This window comes from Gopherus flavomarginatus, chromosome 12, assembly GCF_025201925.1.
Source record: "Gopherus flavomarginatus isolate rGopFla2 chromosome 12, rGopFla2.mat.asm, whole genome shotgun sequence".
Taxonomy (NCBI): domain Eukaryota; kingdom Metazoa; phylum Chordata; order Testudines; family Testudinidae; genus Gopherus; species Gopherus flavomarginatus.
In genome coordinates this window covers 3,793,068-3,811,287 of record NC_066628.1, presented here as the reverse complement: position 1 = coordinate 3,811,287, position 18,220 = coordinate 3,793,068, and the positions used below count along the sequence as shown (strand labels likewise).

The 18,220-nt window shown below is 45.4% G+C and overlaps 1 protein-coding gene across 1 annotated transcript; it reads left to right on the top strand.

Annotated features, from left to right (window-relative positions):
- The first annotated feature begins 8,691 nt into the window (after positions 1-8,691).
- Positions 8,692-13,078, top strand: LOC127033106 (early activation antigen CD69-like). Its single transcript, XM_050920911.1, has 4 exons — positions 8,692-8,744; positions 9,859-10,070; positions 12,249-12,352; positions 12,970-13,078. Exons 2-4 carry the CDS (start codon positions 9,861-9,863, stop codon positions 13,076-13,078), a joined length of 423 nt encoding a protein of 140 aa, XP_050776868.1. The 5' UTR covers positions 8,692-8,744; positions 9,859-9,860.
- Positions 13,079-18,220: the final 5,142 nt, after the last annotated feature.

The following is an 18,220-nucleotide window of genomic DNA, read 5'->3' as shown; positions in this document are numbered from 1 at the left end:
CTTTGGGCTCCATTCCCTGGCTGTGAGGTGATGGGCTCTGGCCCTGAGTTCACCCTCCTCAATCACCCCAACCCCTGTTGCCTCCCCCAGTCCCCCATTGCCCCGCTGCCTCCGTAACCACTTCCCTATCCAGGGCTCCATTTGTCTCTGGGCTTGCCGGGATCGAGTAAGTCTGCGGTGAAAAGTGATATTTGTTAGTATCACTTTTCACAACAGACTTACCAGTTAGCAAGTCTTTTAAAAAAGCAACCAAAAAAAGCAAAAGAAACAATAAGAAAAAAGATAAGAATGTACAAAGCACCTCGTGTTTCTATTCTCGTTAGGTCCAGCAAAGAACAGAGACGACTGTACATTATTTTTATTACTGAGTCGGCAAAAAAAACCCTACATAAATAAATTACAATGATTTGGACATATACGTGTGCATATTTATTTGGTTTTCTTAATGAAGTATTTTAGGAAAAATTGTCAGAGCAGCCACCGGCAAGAGTTAGTGGTCGCACACTGAGGCCACCAAAAAGTTTCTTGTGAGAACCCCTGCTCTAAGCACTGGAGAACTGAACAGAGACAAGCCTAGCTGTGCAGCACCAGACCAGGACCTGCTCAATATTTAAGCCTATATCTGTGATCCCTCCTGTGTCTGCATTGGTCCCAGTCCCGCTCCTGCTCCCGTACACTTCAGCCCTGCTCCCCTGCTTGGTTCCTAAATCTAGCTCTGACCCTTGGCTCTGGCTCCAGCCCTGACCACTAGCCATGATTGCCTGTGCCCTGGTCTGTGACAGAAGGAAGGAGACAGAGTAGATGAGCTAGAACAGAGGGAAGGAGAAGGCAGCCATCCCGCTGGAACATGACGTGAAGGGACATCAGAGGGGGCAATCCCTAAACAAAACAACAAAAAATAAATCCATTCTCTCAGCTCGACTGTAGGATTCAAAGGGCTCTTCCTTTCATGGACTTGTGTGACAGTGAGGGCGCGGCCAACAAATCTCTCTGGGAATTGATCTAAACAAACAAAGCGACTTCTGCAACTCTTGGATTTGCATAGCAGACAGGTAGGTAACATGTTAGGAAACAGGCTTTGGTTACAACATTCTGTCCAGGTTTTCATCCCTTGGCATCACTGGTATTGCAAAGCCTTCCAGAAGTGATATGTCACTAGTGACCTCTCGCACCAAACGGCTCCATGGAAATGCTATTTAGGCTGCGGTTTCACGATTGCATGCTGCAGTGATGCCAGCACCCAAGGGTGGGGACCCTAGCCTAGATGTATACCTTACATGGCGTACTTTGTATAAGATTGATCACAGTTGTGCAACAGTGGTGACACGTTACATTTTTGTAAACAGGAATCATGTTTCTTTTCTAAGCGTCACAAGCAGCGCAAAGTATAGAGGTGCCCTGGCCCTGCTCTACACATAAAAATTAGGTCGACCTAGTCACATTGCACAGGAATGTATAAAATGTCACACCCTGCTCTGACGCAGTTAGGTTGATCGAGCCCCCCCTGGAGACTCAGCAAGGTCGGTGGAAGAGTTATCTTGTCAATCTAGCTATTCCTTGGCGGAGGGGCTACCTACATTGATGGAAAAACCCCTTGTATCGTAGGAAGCATCTGCAGTACCGAGGTACAGCTGCAGTGCCATAGCTGTGTTTCTGTAGCCACTGTAGTGTAGATGTACCCTAGGTTTTAAGGGTATCACAGGCACTGACTCGGGGGGCGCTCCGACCCATGGGAAAAAAATAATGGGTGCTCAACAGCCACCCACTGATCAGCTGTTCAGCGGCGGACAGGAGCCAGGAGGCGCTGGGGGGCGGGGAGGAGTGAGGGCGGGGCTAGGGATGTAAAAGTCAGCCAGTTAACCAGTAAGCGTCATTTTTATCGGTAAGGTATTCCAGTTAACATTTAAACTCCACTGCGGGATTCCGCTGCCAGCCCTGTGCCATGGATGATGGATCCAGGCTTCTGCTCCCCCAACCAGGGCCGGCTCCAGGCACCAGCTTAGCAAGCAGGTGCTTGGGGCGGCCTCTCGGGAGAGGGGCGGCACATCCAGGTATTTGGCAGCAATTTGGCGGAGGGTCCCTCGCTCCCGCTCGGAGCAAAGGACCTCCCACTGAATTGCCACAGATCGCAATGATGGCTTTTTTTTTTTTTGGCTACTTGGGGCTGCAAAACCCCTGGAGTCGGCCCTGCCCCCAACACCAGGATCCCAGCTGCTGGTGGCCCTGCCCCCACGGTACCAGCTGTCGGCCACAGATCCCAGCTGCTGCCCCACCCCTGGGGTCCCAGTTGCCAGCCCCACCTCTGGGCCCGAGGCTGCTGGTCTTGCCCCCGGGGCTCTGCACAGGGTGGCAGCTGGGATCCTTTGTGCAGAGCCAGCAATGGAGTCCCCAACATGGGACCAGCAGTGAGCGGAATACCCAGGCACGGAGAGACAGTAGAGCCCTGGGCGTGGGGTCGGCAGCTGGGACCTTGGGCGCTGAGCCAGCAACTGGGACCCTGGATGGAGGGCAGCAGCAGAGCCCCAGGCACGCAGCACAGCAGCCAGGATCCTGGGATCACGGAGCAGCGGCGGAGCCTAATGGTTAAATGTTTAACCGGAACAATTTTAATATTTTAAACATTTACTTTTTGAAGACACTAGTTACATCCCTAGGCAGGGCACACTCGGGGAGGGGGCAGGGAGAGGTGAGGTCTCAGGGGAGGGGCAGAGGCGGAAAGAGGCAGAGCGATGGTGAGGCCTTAGGGGAAGGGCAGAGTGGGGGCAAGGCCTCGGGGCACCCATCGGGAAAGCAGAAAGTCGACGCCTGTGAAGAGTACACCAGGCCTTATTCTGGAATAAGAGTATCCTCAACAAAAATTGTATCTGTATCAGTTCAACTGTACTGATATAACGGAAAATTTTTCTGTGTAGACAAGAGTCGTATTTACAGTACAGACTTTTTCCGGCATAGCTGTCGGTTCGGGGTGCATAGATGCAGCTCTGTGAACCAAACAGTGCTTTTACTGGTGCAGCTTGTTTTGTTCACGCAGGGTGAAATAAGCTAATAACTACAACGCTGTGCTTTTAAGGGTCAGTTTTTTTCACTGAATAATACCAAGGTGGATTTGATTTAAATCAAATTGATTTAAATCACTGGTCAGGAAGACTCGATTTCATTATGGATTTCTACATAAAAGTGCGTTCTTGTTGGTTGTTATAACCATAATATTCTTCACAACTTAGAGCCAGACGTAGGTTTCATTTTTAAAAGGTACACACTATACATTTTTAAACCTTGATTTATTCTGAAAACTTTTCAGATCAGTTTTACAGCTATATCAGAAAACGAATGATTGTTTGGTTATTTCATTTACCAAAGGTAATTAAAGCAGATATTTATGAAGTCATTGGGAGGTGAACTATCTCCAATTCAACAGGTTAATCATTAATATTTGGAGGATTTTCTTGAGAGGCTGTATTAAGAGGAGAACATCACCAGACAAACATTTACATTGTTTTATTTAATTAAAACAACAACATTCTGTATTCTGGATCTTTTTCTTCAACAGCAAACATAATATTTTAACAAAACAAGCATATGAATTTTTGAATTTAGTTAAACATTCAAGTTTTTTAAAATTCAGGTTTGTTTTTGTTAAAAATTGTTTGTAACTAAAATAGTTAAATATAAAGCCTGTCTCACCCACAAGTAGAGGAACTTCATTCAAATATTCCCAAATTGGATTGGATTTTTTTTTTTAAGTCATTGATTTTTATCCACTCTGAAAAATACAGATTTGGTGACCCTGAAACATTTTGTGACTTTGTGTTGATTTCACTGAATTGTTTTAATTGGGCGGGTGGAGAACAAAAATTTCCAAAACAAATCAGAAGTTTCATTTCAAAAGGACACACTTTGATTTGTTTGGTTTGAAACTTGTTTGGTTTTGGTCCCTGTAGTTTTTTTTTTTTTTAAGAACATCAATCAAATGTTTAAAAAAAGTTCAACATTGAAACAAACTGACCTGAAACAAAAGGAATTACTTTGTGGAGGTTCTCTAGCCTGTGTTATACAGCCGGTCAGAGTAGCTAATCACAATGGTCCCTTCTGCCCTCAGAATCTATAAATTTTTCCTCTGATTTTTTTAAGAATTCTCAGCGAATCAAAAAAAATCTGTTATTTGCCCACCTCTAGCTGTAGTTGGTTCCTGTGGTTTTCAATCAGCGTTTCTAGTCCAATGTCTCTCAAGCTGTCGTGGTACAATCCCCACTCTGAACCTTAGCGTCCAAAAGGTGGGGTACCAGCATGAATTCCTCTAAGCTCAATTACCAGCTTAGAACCTGTAGCGCTGCCACCAACCAGGAATTCTAGTGTCTGGTACACTCTGGTCCCCCCAAAACCTTGCCCGGGGACCCCCAAGTCCCAGACCCTCTGGATCTCAACACAAGGAAAGTAAACCCTTTCCCCCACTGTTGCCTCTCCCAGGCTTCCCCTCCCTGGGTTACCCTGGAAGATCACTGTGTGATTCAACTCCTTGAATCACAAAACAGAGAGGACAATTCACCTTCCTCCCTCCTTCTCTTTCCCCCTCCCAGATTCTCCCTGAGAGAGACAGTAATCCTGGCACAGAGAGAAATCAGCCTCTCTCTCCCTCTTCCCTCCTTTCTCCCCACCAATTCCCTGGTGAATCCAGACCCAGTCCCCTGGGGTCTCACCAGAATAAAAAAAAATTAGGTTCTTAAACAAGAAAAGCTTTTAATTAAAGAAAGAAAAAACAGTAAAAATTATCTTTGTAAACTTAAAAAAAATGGAATAGGTACAGGGTCTTTCAGCTATAGACACTGGGAACACCCTCCCAGCCTAAGTATACAAGTACAAATTAAAATCTTTTCAGCAAAACACCAATTTGAACTCCTTCCAACCAAATACACATTTGCAAATAAAGAAAACAACCATAAGCCTAACTCGCTTTATCTACCTAGTACTCACTAGACTGAACTTATAAGAGCCTGTATTGGAGAGATTGGAGAGAAACCTGGTTGCACGTCTGATCCCTCTGAGCCCCCAGAGTGAACAACAATCAAAACTAACAGCACGCACAAAAACTTCCCTCCCTCAAGATTTGAAAGTATCCTGGCCCCTGATTGCTCCTCTGGTCAGGTGACAGCCAGGCTCACTGAGCTTGTTAACCCTTTATAGGCAAAAGAGAGATGAAGCACTTCTCTTCTATTAACTCTTACTTATCTGTTTATGACACAAGCTCAGAAAGTCTCTTCCAGTTCCAGCATCTGTGGCTGGAAGTTCCTTCCCTTGTGCTCCCAAAAGAGCAAGAGGGTACATTTACCACTACAATAGAGGCCTGACTTGGTTGCAGGTTGTTATGTTGTTGAATGCTCTCTCACGGCTTTCTCACTGGTTTACATTCATGTCAAGTCCTCCCCCAGTTAGGGTGTTTCATCCAGTTACCAGCGTGAGACTGAACATTGGTTGCACAATTCTCTCCCGGTTGAGCAGTTCCTTTGGTTTCAGAGTTGATGCTGCAGGAAACAGGGTGAGTTATGATTCTGATATTAGGAGACTAGTGGGGAGGGGGGTTTGAGGGGAAGGCAGAAGTCTGGCCCAGAGAGGCAGGGAATGGCGTGAAAAGAAGAGTTCTGAGAGAGAAATGCACAGGAGGGTGGGTGATGAGGTGGGAAAGTTGGTGCAGCATTCAAAGCGTTGCTGGGTGAGAGGAAGTTTTGGGTGAGGGACTGTAGATTTTGGGTGAGGCGGGTAATTTTGTTGAGTCAAAAATCCAGTTTCTGTGAGGGAAAAAGTTCTGATGGAAAATATTCGACCGGCCGTATAAATTTCATGTAACTATCCAGAACATTCTGGTGTGTTCTTGGTTAACAAGGGAGCCATAGCTGCATGTAATGCTGACACGCAGTGGAGATTTCCAGCATTGCAGCCCGGTGATAGGGAAATGTTGGTAAACTGGTAAGCTTAGTACAGCACCCAAGGAGAAAACACTGGTTTGGGGAGAAAGAGTTCAGCCTGCAAGGGATGGGACAGTGTGGCCTAGTGAGCAGCCAGCTAGACTGGCATTTGCAAGAGCTGGGTTCTATTCCTGGCTCTGCTGGGTGACCACAGGTCAGTCACTTCTCTCAGTGCCTTAGTTTCCTCCTCTGTACAATGGCAGTAGTGATATCGAAGTGTTTTGAGATCTTTTGAAGGTAAGAGCCAGGTATTATAAGATGAAGACTAATCTTGTGGCTAAGACTGGGACCCAAAAGACCTGGGGTTCAATTCTGGACTCTGCCGTAAACTCCAGGTGTGCCCTTGGGTCCATCAAGTAGAGCAAAGTTTTCAAAAATGACACCAACACCGTGAGCGAAAAATTTTGAAAGGTGTTCAGACACCTACAAGTGCAGATAGGCACCTAGTGGTATTTTCAAAAGCAGGTTAGGCCCCTAACTTCCATTGACTTGGGCTTCCGTTTTCCAACCTCTCACTAACTCCCACAGAAATCAATATGAGTTAAGCACCTAAATACCTTTGAAGATCTGGACCTCGAGAACAACTCAGACGTCTGTCCTTCCACTGCCCAAAACACTTTTCCTTCCCAAATACAGATTTTTGGGGTAAAGGAAAATTTCAGTCCTTGTGATGAATATTTCAGAAGTTACGAGTGACTGAAACTTGGCAGGGAAGGGTGATTAGAATGGAAACAGCTTTGCAACCTCAATTACAACAGCGCTAGTAAACGTTCACTAAGACTAAATATTGGATTTTTTCTACCAGCAACATTTTTCTTTAAACTCAGCCCCCAAATTCTCCTTTAGCTAATTGTGGCTGTGCAGCCAACAGATGGACTCCGTGCTGGGATGTATTAACAACATGCAATTCTGGGGTGTATTAGCAGGAAGGTCATATGTAAGACACGGGAGGTCATTGTTCCGCTCTACTCAGCGCTGGTGAGGCCTCAGCTGGAGTATTATGTCCAGTTTTGGGCACCACACTTTCAGAAAGATTGGAGAAAATCCAGAGGAGAGGAACAAAAAAGATCAGAGGCTTAGAAAACATGACGTATGAGGAAATGTTGAAAGAATTGGGCATGTTTAGTCTAGAGAAGAGAAGGCTGAGGGGGGACTTGCTAAGAGTCTTCAAATACGTAAAAGATTATTATAAAGAGGATGGTGATCGATTGGTCTCCAAGCCTTCCAGAGATAGGACAAGAAATAATAGACACAATCTGCACCAAAGGAGAGTTAGGTTGGCTATTAGGATAAACTTTCTAATTCTAATGATAGTTAAGCACTGAAACAGGTTACCAATGGAGGTTGTGGAATCCCCATGTATTTAAGAATGGGTTAGAGAAACACCTGTCGAGATGGTCTAGGTTTACTTATCCCTGCCTCAGCATTCGGAGATGGACTAGATGACCTCTTGAGGTTTCTTCCAGCTCTTTATGATTCCATGTTGCCTAAAGTATTTCAATTTATTTGTCTTGAAAGTTTAAATTAATTTCATCCAGTGAACTCTTGTCTGTTTTTTTTCATCCTCTGGTATAAGAACAGAGCAAACTATAACTCAAGTGGAGAAATCTTAGGAAGAAAAGAACCTGAAGCCAGGACTGTCACAGCCGATCGGGAGTAATTCTATATCAGTGAAAGAGTTGGTTGGGACACACGGACAGCTCGCTTCCCAGGAAAGATGGAGAAAACTAATTCTCATTCTGAAAAGGTGCAACATTGCAACTCGATTGAAAAGGGTAATCTGATGGCCATTCCTTCCTCTTTCTTTCTGGGGACATGGGGAGTGAAGCGTGTTGTAAAGGATTAGACCCTGAGTGTCTGGGAAGATTGGAATAGCTGATTTTTCAGAGGTTCTGAGAACTCACAACTTCCATTGTGTGAGCTGTGGGTGCTGAATGCACCTGGAAGCAGGACCAGCCAGTGGTGCCAAGATACTCTAAACAACAGCCCTTGAAATTTAACCTAGGCAGAAACACCAGGAACACCTGAATAGCCAGACTTATCTTCTTCTTTTGTTTTTGGTCTGAAGGCCCCAATCCTACTAACACTTAAATTAATGCTTAATTTTCAGCAGGTTAGTAGTCACGTAGGCTTCAGTCTCAGCTATTTGTGCCCACTGCTTTGAAAATAGATCCCTTCTTTGTACTTCTAGCTGCCTATTTTACAGCTGGGGAGCAAAATCACAAAGGTTACGTGACGTATCCAAGAACACACAGGGACTCAGTAGTAGAGCTGGGAATTGTGTCCAGTGTCCCGAGTCCCATTCTAGTGCCTTAACCATGTGTAATTTAGTAGCTGGAAACAAAGAAGAGGAGCCAGTGCCATGTGACCACCCAGCTCTCTGCAGACAACCAGCAAGGGCTGTCAGAGCAAAGTTGGACAACCACTTAACTAAGGGATCCTGAAAGATGTCTGAAATGAACCAGACCCTGCTTTAGCCAGTGGAGATGGCAAGAGTTTGGTGGCTATCAAGATTAGATCAGCAATAAATGTCACCCAGTGGAAGCCTGTCTAGATCTTTAACTTCTCATTTCCCTTTTTAGAAGCGGTAGGGGATGTTGTACGGCAACTGTAACTGCAAACTAAAGGAGTTTGTTTCGGGCAACTCTGATGCATGGCTAACTCTGTTAGATATTTGGATACTAATGGCTTTTTCTCTTCCAGAGGGCAAATCTGCATGTATCAGATTTCTTAGACGCTGGAGTAGAATTGTAGTTGAAGCTGCACTTCTCATTTCTTTGATAGGTGAGTAAACAGCCTTTTGCTTAGCTCGGTATTTGTTCTCTGCATGGGGCTGTTACAAACCTGCATCTTGTCTTCCCAGCTTCCCCCTGTCTAGCCCTCATCGTAACAGCATCCCCCCACCCCTTTGGGTTAGAGCAGCATTATTAACCCCATTTGCCTCATGAGTAGAGCTGGCCTGGAGACAAAACTGAATTTCCAAGAGAAATGTTGAGTGTTTAGAATTTTTCTCCTCCTCAGTCAGAGACCGACTCAATAACCTGATGGATAGAGAGCCAGGTTCAACTTCCAGGTCTGCCTGATTCTCAGCAAAGACTTGAACACGCGTTTCCCACCTCCCAGATCAGTGCCCATAGAAGTAAGGTGTGGCCTTGCAGGGACCTTGTCTCGGTTTCCTGTCTCTCAGGGCCTCTTAAGAACTCCACACAGTCCAAAAAGGTATGAGGCAAAATTTCCCGGCTGAGGTTCTACTTTATTACATCCAAAGAAACTTGAAATAAAGTCTCTCCCCTTGGGCTCAGGGGGTTGCACAGCCCTCGTCTTTGGGATTTGTATTTCCCAATCCTGGCTTGGAGTCTCTGGAGTTCTTCCCCCTCAGCAGAGCCCTCGATGGCTTTTTATCAGGCCTACGTGCTTGTTATTCCATTAACTGCCTAGATAGGTTCATTCCCCTTAATTTAGCTCCTTACCGATAGCTTGGGCCTAGACTCTCCTTAAAGAGGCCAGCAAGCCCGTGAAAGTGCTCTAACCAATTGGCTACTCTGGGGCGTCTCTGTGTCTTGTTTTGATCCATAATCTCTCCCTGGATCCAGGAAACTTTCCCAACAAAACTGATCTGTTTCGGTGAAAAGTTTCAGTTTTGACAAATTGGCATTTTCCAATTGAAAACGCATTTTGTTAAAAATTTCCCGGCTGGCTCCAGTTATCATCTCCCATTTAAAGACGGGTAAACCAAGCACAGAGATGATATCACTTCTGATCTTTCCTATCAGTTGCCCTCCAGTCAGCAACCAGACACTGAAGAGTCTAAATCTGGGGGGTCTTCTTTTGATTCGTGCCCCTGTGACACAGAGAAGTGAGGCAGGAGAGAATCAGTTTCTTTCTTTCTCCTTTCCAGTGATGGGAGTTAAAACCCAGCAGTCATGTCCACTCTTCAACGCTGCCTCATGTCCAATGAACCGTTCCACCCCCTCGTGTGTGGATGGCTGGATCGGATACCGAGGGAAATGTTACTATTTCTCAGAGGCTGAAGGGAACTGGAACAACAGCCAGAGCCAGTGCTCTGCCCTCAGTGCCTTCCTGGCTGTGATTGACACCCAGCAGGACCTGGTAAGGAAGAAACTGATTTGTTCTTTATGGCAATCTCAATAGACTAGGATTGCAATGCTAGTGATTGACTCATTTCGGGGTTCCAGGTTTGGAATGCTGGTGACTGACTCGTTCCAGGTTTGGAATGCTAGTGGCTGACTCATTCCAGGGTTCTAGGTTTGGAATGCTTGTGACTGTCCCAGTCCGGGGTTCCGGGTTTAGAATGCTAGTGACTGACTCGTTCCAGGGTTCCAGCCCTGAAGCTCATAACAGCTTCTGGTCCCTGTAGTGGTAAAGAAGCCAAATAGCATGGAAATTTCAGCAGCTAGATTCAAAACTAGCAACTGTGTCGTCATGGCTGAGTGTAAGTTGAAAGGCAGTTCCCATTATAATTCTATTGCTAAGATTTTCTAAAGTGATGGGTAATTTTTTGGGTTCCTAATACCAGATGACTTCAGGGGGCCTGATTTTGAGAAATTGCTGAGCTCCCGCCCTCTAAAAGTCAGAGCCCTTTAAGGCTTCTCACGATGGGCACCCAAAAATTACTGGTTACGTTTGAAAATCTTGATCTCTCTGGGGCCTCAGTTCCCCCACTGTAAAATGGGGTTAATAATCTTCACTGGTGTCTGTCTTGTCTGTGAGCTCTTGGGGCCGCAACTGTCTCTCTTTATAGGGACATAAGACAGGCAGGGTCACTGAGTCCAGTACCTGCTATTGCAGGCAACCCCATTTGTTAATGAACTTATCAAACTCCATCTTCAAACTAGTTAGGGTGTTTGCCCCCCTCCTTCTGCTATTGGTCAGCTGTTCCACAACCTCCCCCCTTGATGGGGAGCAACTTCTAATTTCCAGCCTGAATTTAGTCATGGCCAGTTTGTCCCTATTTGTTCTTCTGCCAACATTCTCTTTGAGCTTCACTAGCTTTTTCTCCTTCTGGGGTGTTTTATCCCCTGATGTATTTATAGTGACCAGTCAGATCCTTCCTTAGCCCCGTAAACAAACCTGGCTCCTCTCCCATGTGCATGTGCAAATGATCTACACAGCCGCTTCCTTCCCTTGGTAGGCAGTAGCTAAACAGTGCAAGGGCTGCAGAGCAGAAAAAAGTGTCTGCCACGAAGAGCTCTTAAGAGGAGCTCCATCCCTGCATGGGAGTCATGGCCACTTATTCCCCACAAAAAGCATTTTGGCTTCCTGTTGCAAGTTGATCCCAAGGGGTTTATTTTTTGACTGAAAAGCTCTGTTATTATTTATTACCATCTAGAGGCTACCGCAGAGATCATGGCCCCGTCGTGCAAGGCGCTGCACAGACACACAGCGAGAGACAATCTCTGCTGCAAAGATTTTATAATCCAAATAGCTCCTCAGGATCAACACTAATGACTAATTACTTTCGCAAAGCACCAAAGCACATCCATGGTGCATTGTAGAAATATATTAGAGCAGGTCACAAATTGTCAAACGGAACAGTTGGGAAATGCTGGGTCATCAAAATATTTTGCTAGAATTTGTCAATTTAGAGTTTTTGATGGAAAATTATCAGTTTGATGAGGCTGAAATGAAACATTCAGATTTTCCCAAAATGCAGTATTTCATTCCATGAAAAATTTTGAACTTTCAACTTTTTCTCCTGATTCAGGAGAAAACTAAAATTCAGAATTTCCCACCAGATGGAACATCCATTTTTCCCTGCTCTAAAATGTAGACGTACATTCAGAATCGTCATCATAATCAAACATACAGTCTACTAAGGACCGTTGCACCAGTCTGAGTGCCTGTGGTAGCTGGCGTCGCACCAGGTGTTGTGTGGTGAAGTTCCTAGATCTTGTTCAGTCCTGCGAACCCACAGATCTCTGGGGTGGCCCCGGATGTGGCACCAGCTAGGGTCAGGAAACAGTCCCCTTTGCGTGTTGCTGGAGAGTTTGAGAGCATGGTGCGCTGGGTTACTTTTGTCCATCTGGTGACATGGCTGAAGAGCCTGCAACACCGCTTTTGAATAAAATGAGCGACTGAAGGAAGGTCGGATCTTTGCGACATTGTGACATTTCCCACAAAACCAAACCACGTTATGCTTAGGAATGGGCCTAGATAGAGTGATGGAACTATAGTCTTCTACAAGGGTGGGGTGGAATGATGCTGTGTGCAGTCACTGACGGCCATTGTACATAACGAGTTTCCTCTTTTCTTCTTTATCACCGTAAGGACTTCGTGCTGCGATATAAAGGCACCACAGATCCGTGGATTGGTCTCCGGAGGGGCTCCGATCATCACTGGAAATGGGCAAATGGCACCAAATTCAGCAGCCTGTGAGTTTCTTTGTTAATCTGGAACGCTGAGTCAGGCTGGGCTGTGGTTAAAACTGGAACTCAGGAGGTCTGGTTTCCATGCCGTGCTTTGCCACGGGCTGTGTGAGAGATCGGGGCCTGCGTCGTAGAATAATGCTTTGGCAAAATTGCTGGGTGGCTGGCCCTTTAAGGGGACATGGGTCTCAGCCCTACCTGTGACGCAGTCAACTCTCCTGGGTGGGGAAATGGAGGTCATGTGACCCAATCAGGTGATAAGGGTGAGGCTTTGGGTGAATCAGAGGCTGAGCTGCTGGAAAAAGCACTCAGCCAGCATCTGGTCCCTGGAAGGAGGTCCGTGAAACTCTGATCTAAAGGGAAGTGTGTGTGCAGGCTAGAGAGGCCGACCTGAACCACACTGTCCCAGGTAGCAGCGCTGTGGAAACCCTGAACCTAGAGGGGTGGGCGAAAGGAGGCTGACTTTGGGAGCCGGACTATGTTCAATACATTAGACCCCAAGAAGAGGGTGATACGGTTTTAAAGACTTTTGTGCTGAGTGGCTGATTTCCAGGAACCTCGGAGGGAAACTGAGGCAGGGCCATGAGGGGTGCTTACAAGCCACATCTTGCTGTTCTTTCCAGATTTGAAGTCAGAGGAGATGCAAACTGCGCATTTCTGACGGAGACTGCTGTCAGCTCTTCAAGGTGCTACACCGTGAGAAGCTGGATCTGCAACAAATCGTATGCGTAATAGATTAAGGGAAAGTACGCGGACATGCAGGGGAGATGCCAGAAATGAAGGACTTAAATCACAGTTGGACTCTGAAAACTGAGAGCAAAAAGCCTGCATCTTAGGAGTACTGATTTATCATCTCTTGGTGTCTCCAGATCACATGGGCTCATTTTACAGATAAACAGATGCTACAGGGGTTTCCTCCCCTCACTCACCTCCCCATTAGCTGCCAGCACCACAAGCTCGCCTCTGGGATCTGAGAGTCAAGCTGGGTTCTCGATTTTGTACAGCATCTCCAGTGATAAAAATTCTACAGGGCACAGCTGCTGCCCTTTGTGGACACCCATGTTGTTCTTCCAACCCTTTCCCAATCCCAAGTGTTCACAAATCAGGAGTCAAAACAGTCCTGAAAATCATGTGTGTGATTTAAAAAACATGAGACTTTATTAAAAAATACAAAAAAACAAAAAAGGAGGTCCTTTTTATTTGACTTCTGGGTTTTGAGCCTTCAGGGGGCCCTGTTTTCAAGTGTTATGTCACAGTCACAGGGGCTAGAGTAGTGGTGGGTAGCTGTGACCCGTCAGAGTAATCTGCTGGCGGGCTGTGAGACGTTTTGCTGATGTTGATCATCTGCAGGCACCTCCCCCTGCAGCTGCTAGTGGCTGCGGTTCTCTGTTCCTGGCCAATGGGAGCCCTGGGAAGCAGCAGTGCAGGGAGCGGTGCCTGCAGATGGTCAATGTCAACAAAATGTCTCATAGCTTGATGGGTGACATGCAGCCTGTGGGCTGCAGGTTGCCCTGCACTGGGCTAGAGACTTGCTGTTGTTTTAATTCAAGCTGAGTTCATCCTATAATCACATGAGTCCAGGAGCTGGGGCTTTAAGAAACAGGCTATCACAGGGCATGACTGCCCCATCATGCCCCCTTCTGTAGAGCATGTCTCTGCAGGTGAACCCTGCCTCAGAATCAGTTTCCACCTCTGAGGCAAGTCTTCTTGGCCTTCTGCACAGGGATCTGTGTTGGCGATTTCACTCCGTCTTGCAGTGAAGTCACTACACAAATTTAACCCCTTCCTGGGTAACAAAAGTTCAAGCCAACAAAAGGTTCTTCTTTTCCTTTTGGGCTCCTCTTTAGCCCACCTTCTTGGCTCAGTTTTCAGTCCCCTTTGGGCTACCTTTAGGTGCTTCCTTGTTCTGTTACAGAGTATTGACGTTCCCTGAGGTCCCTCTCAGTCTACTACTCGCTGGAGCGGCCCCCCAGAAAATGCTGATTTGACAAAATTTAAAATGTTTTGCTGGAACAGATTAATTTCATCAAAATTTTCAATGAAACATTATAGAAGCACTTTGTTTTGACGTTTATAGTCTAAAAGACAAAGTGAAGCACTTTAAGAAGGCTCTCTTGATATTCCCCAAACAATTTTTTTTGTTTCACAGGAAATTTTTACTTTGCATTCCAATTCTGGACAAAAGGAAATTCTGAAATGTCAGGATGTCTCGCGGACTGCGAATGCCACAGTTTGGTTACTGTTACTCCAGGATGACTTAGGTGCTTTAGAAGATAGTTTCATAGACCCTTAGATTACCTAGTCTGACCTCTTACATAATACAAGCCATTAAGCTACTTGTGTTTGATTAAAGCATAACTTGTGTTTGGCCAACATACATCTTCCAGAAGTGCAGCCCGTCAAGGCATCAAGAGATGGAGAATCCAACACTTCCTTTGGTCGTTGTTCCAATGGTTAATCACTCTCACTGTTAAGAAGGTCACAAAGGATCATCCCAGATCTCCTGAATCCCACCCCACAAGACCAGCCTTCCTCTAGAAGAAAGCCCCAAACAATTTCATCCACTTATATTTGGAAATATTTTTTCTCCTCCCTTTTCAAAACCACATGGTGATCAAGCCATGGGCTTAAAATGTACAACTCCAAGTCATAAAACTCATCACTGCCCATATACTAAAATACAAAGCTTTCATTTTTTCCAGCCAGGGTTATAGCAGGATGGCTCCCATCTGACAAACCCACTTGAATTCGGTGTTGCAAGATTCAGAATTAATCCGATTCCTTCTGATCATCCCACAGCTGTTTCCTTCAGCAGAGCCAGTTACTGGGAACCTGCAAAAGATCTGTGATTTAAAATGTGATTTATTACTATTGATATAAGAAGATTTCAGGAGCATCACCTGTTTGTCACTCTGAAGTCTAAAATGTACGTGGAGTCAGTGTGAAGCGATAGAATCAGGGGTTTGTTTTGTTCAGAATATCGCCATGTTCAGTCACTAAATATCTTACAACTGATCGCATCAAGATTATGGCTCCAAATGTGGCTTGCAATTGGCGCTGGGTGAATAATGATTTTCCGGTTTGTTGGCAATTTAGTCCACACACAAAAAATTTGTTTCTTGCTGGACCGAAACCAAAACTTGTTGAGATTTTTGGCGAATCATAAAATAAAATTTTAAAAACGTCATTTGGGATCCAACTAAACATGTTCTGTTTCGGTTTTGACCATTTTAAGACATTTTTTCAATTTTAAAAACATAAAGAGAATTTTTAAATGAAAAGTGATTTCAAACTGAAAAATTGATATTTTGTTTTCATAGATTCCACGGGCAGAAAGTACCATTGTAATCATTTAGTCTGACCTCCAGTATAACACAGGCCCGAGACCTGCCCCGAAAATAATTCCTACCTAGAGCAGATTTTTTTTAGGAAAGCATCCAATCTTCATTTAAAACTTGCCAGTGATGGAGAATCCACCAAGACCTTGGTGAATTGTTCCAATGGTTAATCACTCTCACTGTGAAAAATTTACACCTTATTTTCAGTCTGAAAGTGTGTAGGTTCAGCTTCAAACCACAGGATCATGTTATACCTCTCTCTTTTAGATTGAAGATCCGATTATTAAATATTTGTTCCCCATGTAGATATGTATAGACAGTAATCAAGTCACCCCTTAACCATCTCTTTATTAAGCTAAATTAATTGAGCTCTTTGAGTCTAGCACTATAAGGCAGGTATTCAAATCATTTAATCATTCTCGTGGCTCTTCCCTGCACCCTCTCCAATTTATCAACATCCTGCTTGAATTGTGGCCACCAGAACGGGACACAGGATTCCAGCCACTGTTGCGCAGTGCCAAATCCAGAAGTAAAACAACCTCTCAACTCCTACTTGAGATTCCCCTGTTTATGCATCCCAGCATCGCTTTAACTTTTTAGCCACAGTGTGAAGCTCATATTCAGCTGATTATTCACCACAACCCCCAAATCTTTGTCAGAGTCCCTGCTTCCCAGGATAGAGTCCCGCATCCTGTAAGTAGGGCCTGCGTTCTTTGTTTCTAGATGTATACATTTACATTTAGCCGTACTAAAACGCATATTGTTTGCTTGCACCCAGTTTAACAAGCGAACTAGATCGCTCTGAATCAGTGACCTCTCCTCTTCATTATTTACCATTTCCCAGTGTTTTGAAAATGTCTGCATAGAACGCTTTGATTGATGGATCAATCGATTGATTTTCTGAAATGAACAATTCAGTGGAGCCTACATGAATTTGCAGAACATTTCAGTGCCACTGAATCTCTATTTTTTTGGCAGAAAGTTTTTGCCTAGCTCTGTTGCATTCCTCCTGCATCCATGAAGGGGAAGTAGAGGCATAAGAAGGAACGAGTTTAGCAATTGCTAATTCTTGAGGATGAGGAAGACCTTTCACCAACAGAGATTGGGCCAGTAAAAGTTATTACCTCGCTCACCTTCTCTCTCTCACGTCCTGGGACAGACACAGCTACAACTTTTCTACCTCATGTAAACCAGTAACCACTTAGAAACACTCACAGACTTTGATCTAATGGGGCAGTGTTCACCCAGGTCCATTTCTTCTCTGGCGATTTAACGGTGAGTCCAATCCAAACAAGGTTTGTCCCTTGAGTAATGTTCTGTATGAACTCCTACAAAGCGTGAAACAGATGCATCAGGGTGAATATAATTCTCTGGTTTCTTGTGTTCTCCTCATGACCCATGGGAACCCCATCTTGTTGAGAGCCCCATGGGACTGGAAAGATGTAGTGGTGGAGCAGTGACTTTTACACAGCATCATATGCTGGAATCCACACCACTATAACTCTGACAAATCCCCATTGCTGAGCCCTCTTATAGAGGAAAGCACAAGGATAGGCCAGAAGGCCATACTCACTCCTGAGAGTGGAAGCAGGAGCATGTAGGGGGGAAGAGTCAGTGAAATTTTCCTATGGTTCTTGAGACCAACAGCCTGGAGCAAGACCACAACCTCTGTCCCTCCCACTTACCCACAAACCCCTTCCTCGGTAGGGCTGTCTGTACTGCCTGCAGTGGAGAGACACAGATTTAAACCAGCAGGGGATGAGGTGCATGGAATTTTCCATTGAGGATCTTTGGCGACATGGAACAGTCTAGCCCAGCTTGTTAAACCAAATATTCCACCTCTGAAATTCACCCTCATCCGCTGTGTTAGCAACATCCCCAGTAAACCATAAACAAAACCTCCCCAGGCAAAGTTAAACCCCCAACTTTGTTTCTTTACCATCTCCTCCCTGTCCTGGATCACCAGCATCTGAGACGTCCTCATTTCACAGTCTTTAAAGCTCTCGCTCCAGAACTTACTCTCTTTAGAGACCCAATAGCATTTGTCCCTGTGGGGCAGCCAGTCCGGGGGCAGACTTTGCACCCGGAACCATCTGGAAAGAGACAGAAAAGCAGGGACTTTATCAGCGGAATTGAGGATTCTAGGGGGGAAGCTCAGGCTGGGAGAGCAGGGTTCTGCAGTTTGGGACTGAAGGGCATTGGCAGAGTTGGAGGAGGGGGAGAATGCAGGGCTGGGATAGCAGGTGGCTTCTGGTCAGGACCTAGCTAAAACACTGGAAAAATGTGAGTAAGACTGAGAAATACCCTGAGTGACCAGCTAGATGTCTCAGCTGACCCACAAAACTGGCCCCAAGAATGTGTTATTACCCTTAACAGTAAGGCCGCACCAAACAGAAATGACGGGGGCTGGTGGAGAAGATATAATTATGGGCCTATGTCGTATTTCTGCTGGACATGCCACCTTTCCACCTCTCCAGTCAGGGTAGGCACCAAATCTAGACGCAGCCAAAACGTCAACAGAAGTATTCCAAGGAGT